General features: G+C 49.1%; 1 protein-coding gene across 10 annotated transcripts in view; it reads left to right on the forward strand.

The window, feature by feature from the left end:
• The first annotated feature begins 473 nt into the window (after positions 1 to 473).
• The window catches only part of ELAVL3 (ELAV like RNA binding protein 3), a 121314-nt gene continuing 107559 nt past the window's right edge, over positions 474 to 14228 (forward strand). For 5 of the 10 annotated variants that reach the window (XM_081937016.1, XM_081937019.1, XM_081937020.1 and 2 more), the window contains exons 1-2: positions 915 to 1066; positions 1394 to 1464. In XM_081937016.1, coding sequence (XP_081793142.1) covers positions 952 to 1066; positions 1394 to 1464 — 186 coding nt within the window. In that variant the 5' untranslated portion in view covers positions 915 to 951. Of the gene's footprint in view, positions 538 to 914; positions 1067 to 1393; positions 1465 to 10021; positions 10781 to 11505; positions 11603 to 14228 lie in introns of those variants that run through there. The other 5 variants (XM_081937022.1, XM_081937023.1, XM_081937024.1 and 2 more) reach the window with 5 other exon arrangements.

The following is a 14228-nucleotide window of genomic DNA, read 5'->3' on the forward strand; positions in this document are numbered from 1 at the left end:
TTGGGAAGAAACCAATAGATGGGTTACATTGCTAGTTAGGGAAAGTATCTAGGCAGTTGAACCAGTTCACACTCAAGAAGGCAACCAAATCCAGTTGTCCAATTTGGGAAATAGTTTTCCAATAGCAAAAAGCAAGAGCTACTGCAAGGGCAAAAACCTCTGGTAAACTGGAAGTGTTATCTCCAACCTGGCCTCTTCCTCTCTTTTCCCATAAAAAGCAAAAGAGAAAGGAGCAGCCAGCCCAAATACCAATTTCCTATTATAAACATTTCTATGGCTACATAAATGGGAATAGTTTATTTAGTGGGTATTCTAAGAGGACGTTTGCTCGTTTTTTTTATTCTGAGAAGGAAAGTTAAGAGGCTGGAATAAAGCTTTGCATGATCATTCAGGAAGAGAAGTCCTCCCCCTGCTGGAGGGAAGTATGGGAGCAACATTCAATTCCAAAAGCAAACCTCTTTTCCTCTGGTATACCTAAGTTCTGGGAGATATTTGGGATGAATCGGATTGGGTCCAAATTCAAAAATCACTGAGAATGTATGATGTTGTTTAATTTGATTGCCTTCTATGTTGGGTACCGAACCATCATATAGCCACAGAGTTTTGTGTGTTTCCCTGAGGTTTCTAGAAAGGAAACCCCCAGGGGTTTCTTCCTAAACCCCTTACCTGAGATCCTGGTTGGTGGCTAGGCTAGAGATTAGAACTGAGGCCTTCAACATGCAAAGCATTGGCTACATTAAAGAAACTGCAGCTATTCGTGAATTTCTCATTGGCTTCATAAATTATCATACTATGGTTGGACAGTCCACTGTGGAAGGCTTGTTTTGGCTGCAGGAAATATGCCATTCCCTTCCCACTCACATACTTCATTACTCCCAGCCCTTCAGATCAAAATGAATGCACTCCGACTGTGAAATTCTTTCCTGCTCCTGAGTTGTTCAGGTTGTTCAAATGACTTCCAAGTCCTCACTCCAGGAGCAGCTGCATCTTGGCAAATACTGTCATCGTGTGCTGAAAGGGATTTTCTCCAGCCTGGCTGGCTGTGATGACTTGGTGGATGGTCTAGGTTTGTTGACAATCCATTTCCTCTTGGAGCTCCCTCTCAGAGGATGAGGTCCTGCTTTAAATTCCCACTTTGAGGAGATGTGGGAGTAATTCCCTGAACAGGACTGATTGGGTGGCTGCAATCAGTTTTGGTTCCTCTCCTCTGCAGTGTAATCTGTGTGGCTTGCAGATCTTCCCTGCGGAATAGGCCCAGTGTAGCTGTAATTCACCGGACGTGGATACCAAACCGTTACCTAGTTATGCATGCGTTTCTCTCTCTTTCTCTCTCCCCTGGGACTAACCGTGATCCTCTCCACTCCTCTCTTCTCTCTCTTTCTTTCCCCATTAGAAATGGAAACATTACTGAAAATGAGCAGATGTCCACAAGATCCAGACCGATATTTCCTGTGTGCAAATGAGGTAGGGGCCATGCCTAGCATTCCTTAAACCAATATTTTTTTCCCTCACGTTCCCACCCACTTGAAACCAGGGCCAGTGACCAGGAGACACTGGGGTGAAAGAGATCAGTCCTCAGAGGCAACCAGAAGTGGTGTCTGTTTCAGAATGCTGAGCGTTGTTCCTCCTAGTGGGTAGAAACTCAGATGTGGGGTATCAGATGGATGGAAATCCCTGAGAGATGGGGGGGGGGTCCTTTTCACTGGCTACTTTGCATAGAGGTTGATGGGACAGGTAGGTATTGAGGAATCAGGATGGGGGGAGGGGGTGAGCTCTCTTGATCTCAGTGGAGAAATGCTCCACAGGGAAGCCAAAGGGAGAAATGGATGTTAGTTTTCTGAAAACCATGGGAAGTATTCCTCGTAAACAGGCTGCTCAGTGTTTCATAGCAAGGTGGGAGGGAGTAAAAAAAGCAAGCAAATGCACCTCTAATGAGACTTTCTAGAAGCAGGGGAGGGAGAGAGAACACCTGAAAACAAAATGTCTCCAGAGAACAGAGGCATTGTTGCTGGTAGAACAGCACTCCTGGGTTCTAATCTCAGTTTGGCAAGAGGTGTGTTTGTGTGAGAACATGCAAAGTATTTGGACCTGCTAATAGGAAAGGATTATTCTGAGGTTGGAAGATATGACAGAGGGAATGTTTGTTCATGGCTTCTTCCATTATTATAAGGACTACCAAGGCAGAATAAGTGTCTTTTGCTGCTGCTGCATTGAGCCTTCAATCTCAATTTAACAATCTCTTGGTGAGACTAAACTAAATAATCTTAAAGAAAACAGTATGAATTAGCATGTTATAGCAGTTATATGGACAGGTCTTGATGGACCTGTCCATATAACTGGACAGGTCTTGATGGACTTGCCCATATAACTGGACAGGTCCATCATAATTCAGCAGCTGAATCATATGCTTGGCCTCTGCAGATCTCTCTTTTCAGCTCCATTACTCTGTTTGTAAAGGGGAAACAGAAATATTGTCTTATAGAATATGGAAACATGGAAATGATGACTGCAAAAAGTGCTTAAGAAGGGCTATATAAATGATAGCCAGTCACTAAAGTCATTCAGCTGAAAAAAAATATTCACTACTATCAGGAGCAGTAGTAAAATCTTGTTGCATGGAGTACTTCTGTGGAAGAATTTCAGATATATCTTAGAAGTAGCAGAGCGGGTTTGTGTATGTGTCATTTGACTGGTACTTCAGATTTAGCAATGGTCTATTTGTTTTTCTGTAAAATACTGCTCAGATTAGTCCCACTCCTAATATATGGGGAAATGTGTGACAAGTCAGATGCTTTGAATCAAAGTAAGTCTGTTCTTCTGTGGAGCAGTTTTTATTCTGGAGAAAAAAAGTAGGCAAATCTTCAGCTCGAAGTCAGGAAAAAATATAAGATCAAAACAAAAATGGCTTATATTCACTCCAGTCCCACTGACCTCTATAGCTTTAGGTAGTGGATTTCTATTTTTCAGCCCACAGTTCAATTTGGTGATCATGGCAAGCATCTTCTGGATACACCTGGAACCAGGTTAAATTATGGAAGAGAGATTAATAGGATTAATAGGATTCAAAGATCTATATGAAAATAGATTTCAGAAGATATTTAAACTAAGAAAAGGTTCCACTATATAAATGTATACTACATAATAACAAAATAACAACAATAACAAAAACTGAAGCCCATAAGGGCATGACTTCAGATATTTAATATCCTAGTATCTTGTTGACTAATTGGGGGGGGGGGGGAATCAAATATAGACCTGGTTAGTCCATGAAGGAATACCCAGGACTGTTTGCTAAACCAATACTGTTGTCACAAAAAGAGCATGAATATGTTGCATTGTCATCAAGAGCCAAACTTAAATTGGAGGACTCTATTTTAGACTCTACAAGAAATCTGCACAGCTTGTTTCTTAAAGAAATGGAGCTCTTACTATAAAAGATCTGACACAAATTCTCAAGTTCTCTGTGTTGCATTGGTATAGCACTATAAGGGCTCCAGATTATAACCAGAATAGCTCCTTTATAAACGAAAAAAGGATAAGAGATGGAGGAAAAGACAAATTTGAAGCTACTCTACAATCTTACACTTGCCTAGAAACAAATTTGATTAAACACAACATGACTTTAAGTGAAATTCAAAGGATTATACTAAGTAAAACCTTTGGCCAGTTTGAAATATGTTTTGTTATTAACTATTTCTCAATAAATCTAACTTCAATTCTACAATCATTCTTATGCTTGGCACATGACTTCAATTGCAAAAGCAATGCACTGGGAATACACAGGGCCTGAAAGCAGTCTACCTGCAGGTTTCTGAGACACCAGATGTCTAGAGTACCATTCTGCAATTCAGTTACCATTACCTTTAAAGCCAAATGAAAAGGGGACAATATTGTAAAAAAAAAAAAAGTGAACATGCTCCAGCTAAGCAAGGCCACATGGCTCTTTTCTGTGTCCATTTTTCCAGAAAGCAGCAGAATGGGACCTTGCATGAAAGGACTCCTCCTTTGGTTGAATCCCCAAATCTCCAAGAAGGGCTATAAAAATCCCTTCAGGCAAGTAAACCTCAGTGGGAATTATAATGCCACAAGGTAGCAGAAGGGTTGGGTCAGTGATAAAGCAGCAATGCCTTGCTCTTAAATAGTTAGAGCCTAGTAGTTGAATCAAAATGCAAGAATGTGATGGCTAGCTTTGCTGTGCCACTCAGCAGAACCTGTCTTAAAAACCGTGAGATCCAATTCAATCGGAAGGGTACCTGAGTGTTAGATATTAGCATATATCGGGATAAGTCTTCCCTCAGGTCCGCTCCTACAGCGGGAAACAGGTATTCCTCTGATTGGTCAATGGGCGTGCCTCATCCCTATAAAAGGGGAACCCTCCGACCACAGAGTAAGCTGGATCACTACTATTACTAATAAAGAGCTGTTAAGTCACGTCGTGTCCGCAGTCTGTCTCTCGTTGCCCAGATCTAACATTGGCGACGAGGATGGGATTGAGAGACAGATAGGACGAAGAACGCTACTTCAAGAATCTCCGGATTTGATCCAGCCCAGGAATTCGGCAGAAATTCCGGCAGCCATCTCAGATCACCGCAGCGCGGCAAATTCAAACTGAGAAGATGGCGATGCATGCTCCCCCCGCTCCTTTCGACCCAGCAACCGACGAATGGGAAGCCTTCATGATTCGCTTCGAGTGTTTCCTCGAAGCAAATGAGTACACGGGGATCACCGATGCAAGAAAGAAAAATATCTTCCTCGGCTACTGCGGAAAGGAAGTCTTCAATACGGCCAGAGACCTCACCGCGCCTACTCCAATACAAGCAGTACCATGGGCGACGCTGAAACAAGCCTTGGAAACACATTACGCGCCAAAACCGTCCCGCCATGTCAGCCGCAAAGAGTTCAACATGAGGACTCAAAAGGCGGGAGAATCCATTAACCAATTTGTTGCAGCTCTACGAAGAATAGCAGCCCACTGTGAATACAGGGATTTGGAAGAGCATATCTTAGAGCAATTCATCTGTGGGGTAAGAGACATTTCGTTGCAAAAGAAACTGTTAGCCAACCCGAATCTAACCCTACAGTCAGCATTGAACAAAGCAAGAGCGTCGGAATCAGCGGAGAAATCAGCAGTGACCATACAACGAAGGGTCAACGAAACCCAGCCAGCACCGAGACAAACCAGAGTCCACTACGAAGACGCAAGCCCCGACTACGTGGATCCCGAGTTCGAGGACAGTCACCTAATGCAGAGCAGTCACTGGAGGCCTGGGGGGAAACCCGGATCCCGTTTGCCGCCCTGCGCAAGCTGCGGAGGGAATCACCCCAGGTCTACTTGCAGGTTCAGGAACGTTGTTTGTTCGCACTGCAACAAACTTGGGCACATCGCACGAGTGTGCCGGAGCGGAGTCCCTGCCTCACGGCAGCCACCCATGTACCGCCAACAGAAGCCCAACCCAGGGGCTTGGCGAAATCAAAAAGGGCGCCCAGAGAAAAATCCACAAGTGTTTACCCAGAGAGAAACTCCCCAAAGAGCTGAACGAGCGTATTCCCAGAGAGATTACTCACAAGAAAGTGAGCGAGCGTATCCCCAGAGAGAATTCACACAGAGAGCCGAAAGAGCGTTCTACCAAGACGCTCAACGAGAGTATTTTCAGGATATAGACGATGAGATAGAGTTGACCCAGAGAGAGGAGTTGCGAACGTATCTCACCACGATACATCAGGTCCGCCCTAAGCGGCCCAAAAGGCTGAAAGTCACAGTCCTCTTGGAGGGCTCACCCTGCGAGCTGGAGGTTGACACAGGATCAACCCTGACGATCATTTCATGGGCATCCATGAAACAGGCCATTCCCAGCCTCAGAAAGAGCCAACTGCGCGCTCCTGACGTCCTGCTACGAGACTACCAGGGGAACCAAGTCCCCATCGTGGGCCAAGGCACATTCCACATCCAGTTTAAGGACATCGAAGCCCAGCTGCCCGTGACCATCTCCAGCGCGCCATTGCAGAACCTCCTGGGGCTTGATTGGTTTGAAGCCCTGGGATTAGAAGTCACCGGAATCAACGCCGTGAGAAACAGCAGCGCTGAAAAGATCTTTAAGGAGTTCGAGGATGTGTTCAGCTCCGGTCTTGGTAAGTATGTGGGCAAACCAATATCGTTCAATTTAGATCCAAATGTGGCGCCAATCCGGCTTAAACCGAGACGAGTGCCTTTTGCACTCCGCCCAAAAATAGATAAAGAGATAGATAAGTTAGTGGAACAAGGAATCCTGGAGCCGGTAGATCACGCGCGTTGGGAGACACCTATCGTGACCCCAGTTAAGTCAGACGGATCAGTCCGCTTGTGCGCAGACTATAAATGCACAATTAATGTCGCGCTACAACAGAGCGCATATCCGGTGCCCGTAGTACAGCACCTATTGCACTCATTGGGGCCAGGAAAAGTTTTCGCTAAATTAGATATGGCACAAGCTTACCAGCAACTGCCAGTAGATAGCGCCACAGCGGAGGCCCAGACTATAGTGACGCACAGAGGAGCGTTTAAATGCAACCGGCTACAATTCGGCGTAAGTATTGCTCCAGGATTGTTCCAGAGCGTCATGGAACGACTGTTGCAAGGGATACCGGGAGTCGTCCCATATTTTGACGATATCTTGGTGTCCGCTGCAAACGAGGAGCAACTAAACAAAAGAGTCAGATCGGTTTTGGCCAGAATCAGAGAGAAGGGTCTCCGCCTGAAAAAAGAAAAATGCCAAATTAACGTGCCTAGCGTAGAATTCCTGGGTTATAGAATTGATGGTCAGGGAATTCACCCCACTGAAAAGAAAATTAAGGCGATCCAGGACGCCCCCACACCACGAAATCAAACCGAGTTGCAGGCCTTCCTCGGACTACTTAATTTCTACAGCGTTTTTCTGAGACAGAAGGCGACCGTTGCTGAGCCACTACACCGTCTACTCCAGAGGAACGCACCATGGAGATGGGGACGAGCAGAAGCTGCAGCATTCGCCGGGGTAAAGCGCCTGCTCACCACTGACTCACTACTTGTACAATACAGTCAGACCCTCCCGCTGGTATTGACCTGCGACGCATCGCCGTTCGGGGTTGGAGCAGTCCTCAGCCACAGGATGCCCGACGGGAAAGAAGCACCCATTGCTTTCTACTCCAGAACTCTTTCATCGGCCGAAAGGAACTACAGCCAAATGGACAGAGAAGCATTGGCTGCCGTTGCAGGTGTGAAACGTTTCCATGAATACCTCTACGGCCGCGATTTTGAACTCATTACTGATCACAAACCGCTGTTAGGACTTTTGGCGGGAAATCGCCCCACTCCGGTCTCCCTTTCTCCACGTATGACCAGGTGGACTGTTTTCCTGGCTGCGTACTCTTACAAGTTAATTCATCGACCGGGCTCCACTCTAGGGCACGCAGATGCGCTCAGCCGTTGCCCATTACCAGACATTTTGCCAGACCCCACTCCAGAAGTACCGGTATTGCTCATTGACTGTTTGGATTCGGGACCGGTTTCTTCTTACGACGTTGCAAGGTTCTCCTCGAAGGACAATTTAATAAAACAAGTGCAAACTTGGGTATGGAGGGGGTGGCCAAAGGGAAATGTGGGCCCGGAATTCAAAATGTTTTGGTCTAAACGGGACGAACTCTCCGTGTTACAGGGATGTTTGTTGTGGGGGGATCGAGTTGTTATTCCTTTTGCGCTACGAAAAAAGGTATTGAATGCTTTACATATGGGGCATCCGGGGATCGTGAGAATGAAAGCGTTAGCGAGAAGTTATGTGTGGTGGCCCAATATGGACAAAGAAATAGAGGAGTGGGTGGCCACTTGCGACCCATGCCAGGAGTCGAGACCAGCACCCCCGGAAGCGCCCGCCACAGAATGGGAGAAACCCAAGGCACCCTGGTCACGCATTCATATTGATTTTGCAGGGCCATTCCAGGGTCAAACCTTCCTCATAGTTGTAGATGCTTATTCTAAATGGTTGGATGTAGTCCTAATGACATCAACCACGGCAGAGGCAGTTATAAAGGTTCTTAGGCGGCTTTTCGCCACCCATGGGCTACCAGATCTGTTAGTATCGGACAACGGGCCCCAATTCACGGCCATGCAGTTCGAAACATTTTTAGCAGGGTTGGGAATCAGACACGCCCTCATCGCGCCATTCCATCCAGCGTCCAATGGTCAGGCAGAAAGAATGGTGCGGTTCGCGAAAGAGGCCCTCGCCAGGATGGGCCCGGGGGATTGGCAAACACGCATTGACCATTACCTCCTCATTCAACACATTACCCCGAGCGCAACGACGGGTAGAAGCCCCGCTGAACTACTAATGGGTCGCCGCCTACGATCTCACCTGGACAGGCTCCACCCGAATTATTCTACCTCGGCTCCCCCAGACTCTACAAGTAAGGTCAGATCTTTTAGAGAAGGAGACACTGTTTATGCTCAAAATTACACAGGGGGGACATTGTGGATACCGGCAAGGGTCATTGGCATCATGGGCCCTCGATCGTATTTGTTAGAGCTTGAAGATGGGCGGAATTGGAGAAGGCACATCGATCAGCTTCGAGGTCGCCTAGCACACTCCAACTTAAGGGATGAGGGCGAAAGTTTCCTGTCCACAGAAAGACAACCGCAGGGAAACTTCATCCCAGGAAACGACGACACCGGCGAGCTAAGCGGGGGACAGGACATCACGCACGCAGCTGAGCAACCCCCCGTCATCACAGCCGCTGAGCAAACCCCCGTCATCGCAGCCGAACAAGATACCAGGGAAAAGAGCATCGAAAACGCAAGACCTCCAGAAACAGAAAAAGCACCCGATCCTGCAACTACTTCAACCCAACAGGAAACCAATCCTGCAAGTACTTCAACACAACCTGAACTCCGACGTTCCTCCCGAGCAAGACAAACACCCACCTACCTAAAGGACTATGTCACCTACCGCAACGTCCCATCTAGGAGGGGAGGGGTGTTAGATATTAGCATATATCGGGATAAGTCTTCCCTCAGGTCCGCTCCTACAGCGGGAAACAGGTATTCCTCTGATTGGTCAATGGGCGTGCCTCATCCCTATAAAAGGGGAACCCTCCGACCACAGAGTAAGCTGGATCACTACTATTACTAATAAAGAGCTGTTAAGTCACGTCGTGTCCGCAGTCTGTCTCTCGTTGCCCAGATCTAACACTGAGGTTCCTGTTCATCCCTGGAATGGGTGCAGCATTTGCTCACAACTGAATCGCTACCTTGCTTCTCGGTTCTCTTTAATGAAAGGAAAGGGGGGGGGGGAAAGAATGAGGAAATCGCCGTAGGGCGCCCCCATCACGTGAGGTCTCTCTTGGGGCAACTGAGCGAACCCCTCCGCGAGGGCGGCCTTTGTGTCTCCCCGAGAACGCCATGCCGCCGGGGGAAGAGCGGAGATGGGCTTGAAAAACTCGCCTTCGGTCTGCTTTCCAGACAGGCCCGGCCCCGTTCCTTTTGCAGCCCCACTTGCCGTGCCGAGCATCCTTGCCGCTCTTGCAATGGACGCCGAAGGGCAATTCATGGCCGCACTTGCTGCGTCTGAATGTGGCGCTCCAGCTTCTCCTTCAGGCTTGCCGGGACCCTATTGGAGTCCTTCTCCCGCATTCATCCCCCCTCCCTCCCCACACCCCGCTTTCTGGGGCAAAATCCTCCCTCCCGCCTTGCCTTCCCCTAAATGGCGTCTTGCTCGGTTCTATCTCCTTCCCGCAACGTTAATGCTCCGAACGCCCACCCGAATGCTCTCCTCTAAAGACATGAGGGGCACCTGAAGAAAAGGGAAAGAAGGGCAATGGTGGGCTGGGGGGGGGGAGAACTCTCCCGAGCATTAGGCTCGAACATTAACCCTCCCCTGTCGGCTTCTCCTCTGCGAGGTGGAGGGTTCTAAAGAAGCAGGGAGGGGCGCGGCTCCGCGATGGATTGTATCCATCAACCAATGAGTGCGGGGTTCATAAAAGCTTCTGGCCCGGTAGGCTGGAGGGGGGGCACAAAAAGGCTGGGGGGGAGCGAAGAAGCGAGCCCAGCTGCCGCGCCCCCCATGGACTAGCGCCTTGTCTGAGCCTAAGACAGGCCTCGAGGGGGCCTGGGAGGAAGAGCACCCGCCCATCCCCCTCCCCCCCCGTCAATATCTCCGGGTGTAAATAGTCAAGGGCGTTTAAAGGAGCATTGTGTGCTCCTTCGCGGGTCGGTCGCCTGCGCCTGTCCCTCCTTCGTTTTTTTACTCAATTCCTTTTCCTTTAATTTTTTTTCCTTTAAAAATCCACCAAAATCTGTTTCTTCTCTTCTCCTCCATCCCGCGTTTTTTCTTTTTTCGGTTTGTTTCTTTCCAGATATTTGTCACGCTTTCCTAAATCCCGCTTTGACGCCTGCGATTTCCCTTTCGCTTCGGTTTCTTCCTTCATTCCTTCCTCCCTTCGTTCCTCTCCTCCCTCCCCTCCCCCCTCCCTTTACCCCAAGAAGGGAATTGGTTTGGTCAAGAGCGGGTTTCTTTCCGTTACCGCGCAACCATTTTTATTCTCTTTCTTCCCCTCCGCACGGGCGGACCCCCCTTTTGTATGCGCCACTGCAGCTGGGGGGGTCCAGATCACCATCGATCGAGAAGGCTGAGCGACCCCTCCCGCACGCGGGACCAATCCGTTCCGACCCGCCCCACCCGGGGAGGACGAAGAAGCCCGATTGTACGGCAGTCCACGTCCTCCGAGGAGCCGCCGCCGCCCGGCTGGACCCCGGCGCTCCCCCAGCATGGTCACTGTAGGTATTTCGCGTTTCCGTCATTCCTGTATATGCCTTCGGGGATGAGTAGATGGGGGTCTCACCCCACCCTGGGGCTCTTTGGCCTGGAAGGGCGAGGAAAAGCGAGATCGGGGCGGGGGGGGGGGAGGCGGCGGAAAGGGCGAAAAGATTCGCGTCCCCTCCCTTGTGTTTAGGCGAGGTGGGCTTTGAGAGGTATAGCATAACCCCCCCCCCCCCGGTGATCCCCTACCCGCGATGAAAGGCGCAGATGTGCTTGGGGAATTCACACCCACACCTGAGTCGGGCTGCGTCGCGTGGTTTGGGAAGGGCGAGTGCGGATGCTGGTGGAACTGATGGTGTGTGCTTCCATTCTATCACGACGCGACGGGGTCGGCTAGCTGCAGGCTTTTCTTTCCGTGCTGGGGGTGGGAAAGGATGAATGATTATGCGGATAATCATCCATTCACTTTTCCATCCATCGTGGTCGAGGTCACTCCGGAAGGAAAGAGAAAGGACATCTCTCTCTACCCCCCACCCCACCCCACCCCACGCCGCGAGCAGCAGGGCCCCCTTTGACGCCTAATCAGGCGGCGTGAAATTCGGACTAGGGTGTGTCTCTCCTCCCGTCTCTGCGTGTTTTCAGGGGGAGGGGAAGAAAGACAGCCGATATCTTTGGGGGAGGGTCTCTTTGGGAGGGGTGCCCAAGGAGACCTTGCCCCAGCCAGCTGCGCATTTCCGCAGAGCTTCGAAGGGTCATTTTGTGCACCTTCTTCGCCTTGGGCTGTCCGCACATCCCCGGCGGGCAACCGCTTGTGCCTTGCGCACGTCGGGATCCTGCAGGTGAGGCGCTTTCTCTGCGGGATCGGAGCGCCTCGGCTTGCCTTGACAGAGAGGCGGCTGCCCGCGGAAGTGGGGGCTGGAGGGGGGGGGCTTTCCAGTCTCACTCACCGACGCGCATCTTCAGGCGTCAAGGCGCAGCTAACGGCCGACACCTTCGGCGCATTGGAGCGGGGGCGGGACGGGAAAGAGACTTGGAGTTGAGATACAGGGAATGGGGAAAGAGGCTGCCAGAATCCATCCTGTTGCAACGTGCCTCGGTCTAGAACCTGCATCTCTACGCTGCCGCCGCCCCTACCCTCCCGTAGAAGAGACAAGAGTGGAGAAGGACGCGATGCTCCCTCCCGAACGCGTTGCATGTCGCGGTGTACTTGCAAATGCCAGCATTTTTCCTTTGCGAAGTCCCCCCCTCCCCGCCGTTTCTGCTTAGCGTAGATGGTCCCATTTCGTCAGCCCCACCCCACAAGCTAGAGAGAATCTGCCGACAGGAGCATTGCAACTGAACAATAGGAACTGGCAGCAGCCTAGGGGAGAGGTTGAAGTGCCTCCTCCGCGCCCATTCGGCTTGCACTAAACTATTGCAAATGCTCATCCCCTGGCTGTGAAGAGGAGGAATGAGGTGGGAGGAGAGGGTGGAAAGGTGAAAGAAGGGATGGGAAGGAAGAAATGTGTAGATCTGAGATGGAGGAAAACTCGGTGCCTTGCATGGTGATGTTAGGAGCCATTAGAGGGCAGGTGGCAAGATCTGAATGGCTTTGAGGGTACAAGAGGGAAGCCTGGCAGACTGGGTGGATGCAAAATGACCAGATTTCTCCCTTTCAAGAGGCAAGATGAACACTTTCAAGAAATCCTTGAGGCAAAAGAGAAACAGACCCTTTTGACACAAAGCCACATTGACCTTGTCGCAATTGCTCTGGGTGTTTCCCCCCCTTTTCCTTGCCGCATTGTATACCCCACCCTTTGGAAATAGGGCTTGCTGAGAAAGGGGGGTGTCTGGTGGGGTGTCTAACATGGATGTGGATTCTCTTTTCTGCAAGAGCCGCCTGCCTTGTGCGGGAGAGGGAAGTAGAGAGAAAAGCCAGAGGGTTAGCAATGCAGCAGAGAGCTGGTGAGCCAGAGATGGGGAGAAAACGGGATTCTTCAAGTTGCAAGCAGAAGGATGGGGTGTGTGCTAGAGCTGGGAGGACTGTGGGGCTTTTGCAGGCAACGTTGGGGGGGGGGAACACCTTTGCTGTACAGTTGCTTTGAGTTAGCAGAAGAGGGCAGGTGGATTATTCCATTCATTATTGTAGGTCCCCATCTCTCTCACTGGCAGGGAAAACCCAGATTTTTCTGTTTACCACCCTCCATTAAGTTGAAAAGGGCTGAGAAACAATGACTGAGTGATGCTGCATCAATACAGGTAGAGAGAAGGATGCAATTTTTTTCCCAAAATGGGGCTGATAGAATCACCAGCGCGTAACTTGAAATGGCCCTGTTGAACTGCTTGGATTTATGTTAGATCAATCAGAATAGAGCTGGAAGGGATATTGGAGGTCATCTAGTCCAGCCCCCTGCTCAAGCAGGAGACCTTATACCATTTCAGACAAGTTGAAATACAAATGAAGTTGTGCAGGTCACAGATAACACTTGAGGAATAAAATTACAGAATAACATTTAGTTTAGTCTATAAGATGCTGTGTCTTTCTTTACCATTGAAACAGCAATAAAATTGCTTACCTGAAATTTAACCTAGACATCTTTACAGTAGTGAGCTGATCCCTCCTAACAAGCTGGGAGAGTGGCTTTCCATTTTGCAAAAAGGTGAATTGAGATTGGGTTGAATTTGAACTCTGGACAGAGACAATATACAGTCCACGAACAAAATAATTCTGCTTGGATTCTAATAGTGGCATTGTTATGTGGTTGAATGAAACTGAACTGACAGGTGTTACTCCTTGAGATTGCTAGTGCTGTGATAAGAAACATGGATGACAGAGAACAGGTCATCCACACTGAACAGCATTTAAATGTTTTAAATGGACCCCAATGCATTTTGTGGGAAGGAAGCCATGTTAATCTATGATAGCCAAAAAACAGGAGGAGACTGGCAGTGCCTATTCAGGCTAACAAATTAATGTGTCTTTCTGTCAATACATATTTCCCTTCTCCCAGTTAGGTGTTTTTTCCAATCTGTCACTTTAATCCCAGGCTTTTTTCCCCTTTTACATCTATCTTCCCGTATCTCACTTAAACCCAATTTTTGGTAAATACCACTTGGTTTTACTATGAGATTGTCAGACAAGGTTTGCATCATTTAGGATGAGAAACAGGAGCATGAAAATGAGGAAAAAAATGTTTTTGGTAGGCAGCCGACACAGGAGGCTGCTAGCATCTTCTAGTCAAAAATACTGTGTTCAACAGTGTCCTCTTTTAGCTTCCAGGGTGCGTTGCAGGAAGGATATCTTTACTGGGTTTGAGCAGGAAGTTACAAGCTTAGCCCCCGGCTTTAAAATGAGCTTGGTAACAGGAAATTGGACCTTTGGGGTTCGTTCTATTCTTCAAGACAAAAAGGATGGGAAGCAGGGCTCCTGGGTCCTGTTAGTTAATATGCGCAGCTTGGGGGTGGGTGGGACCAAACATCTGTCAG

Source organism: Natrix helvetica (assembly GCF_964273705.1).
Source record: "Natrix helvetica genome assembly, chromosome: 1".
Classification (NCBI taxonomy): Eukaryota; Metazoa; Chordata; class Lepidosauria; order Squamata; family Natricidae; genus Natrix; species Natrix helvetica.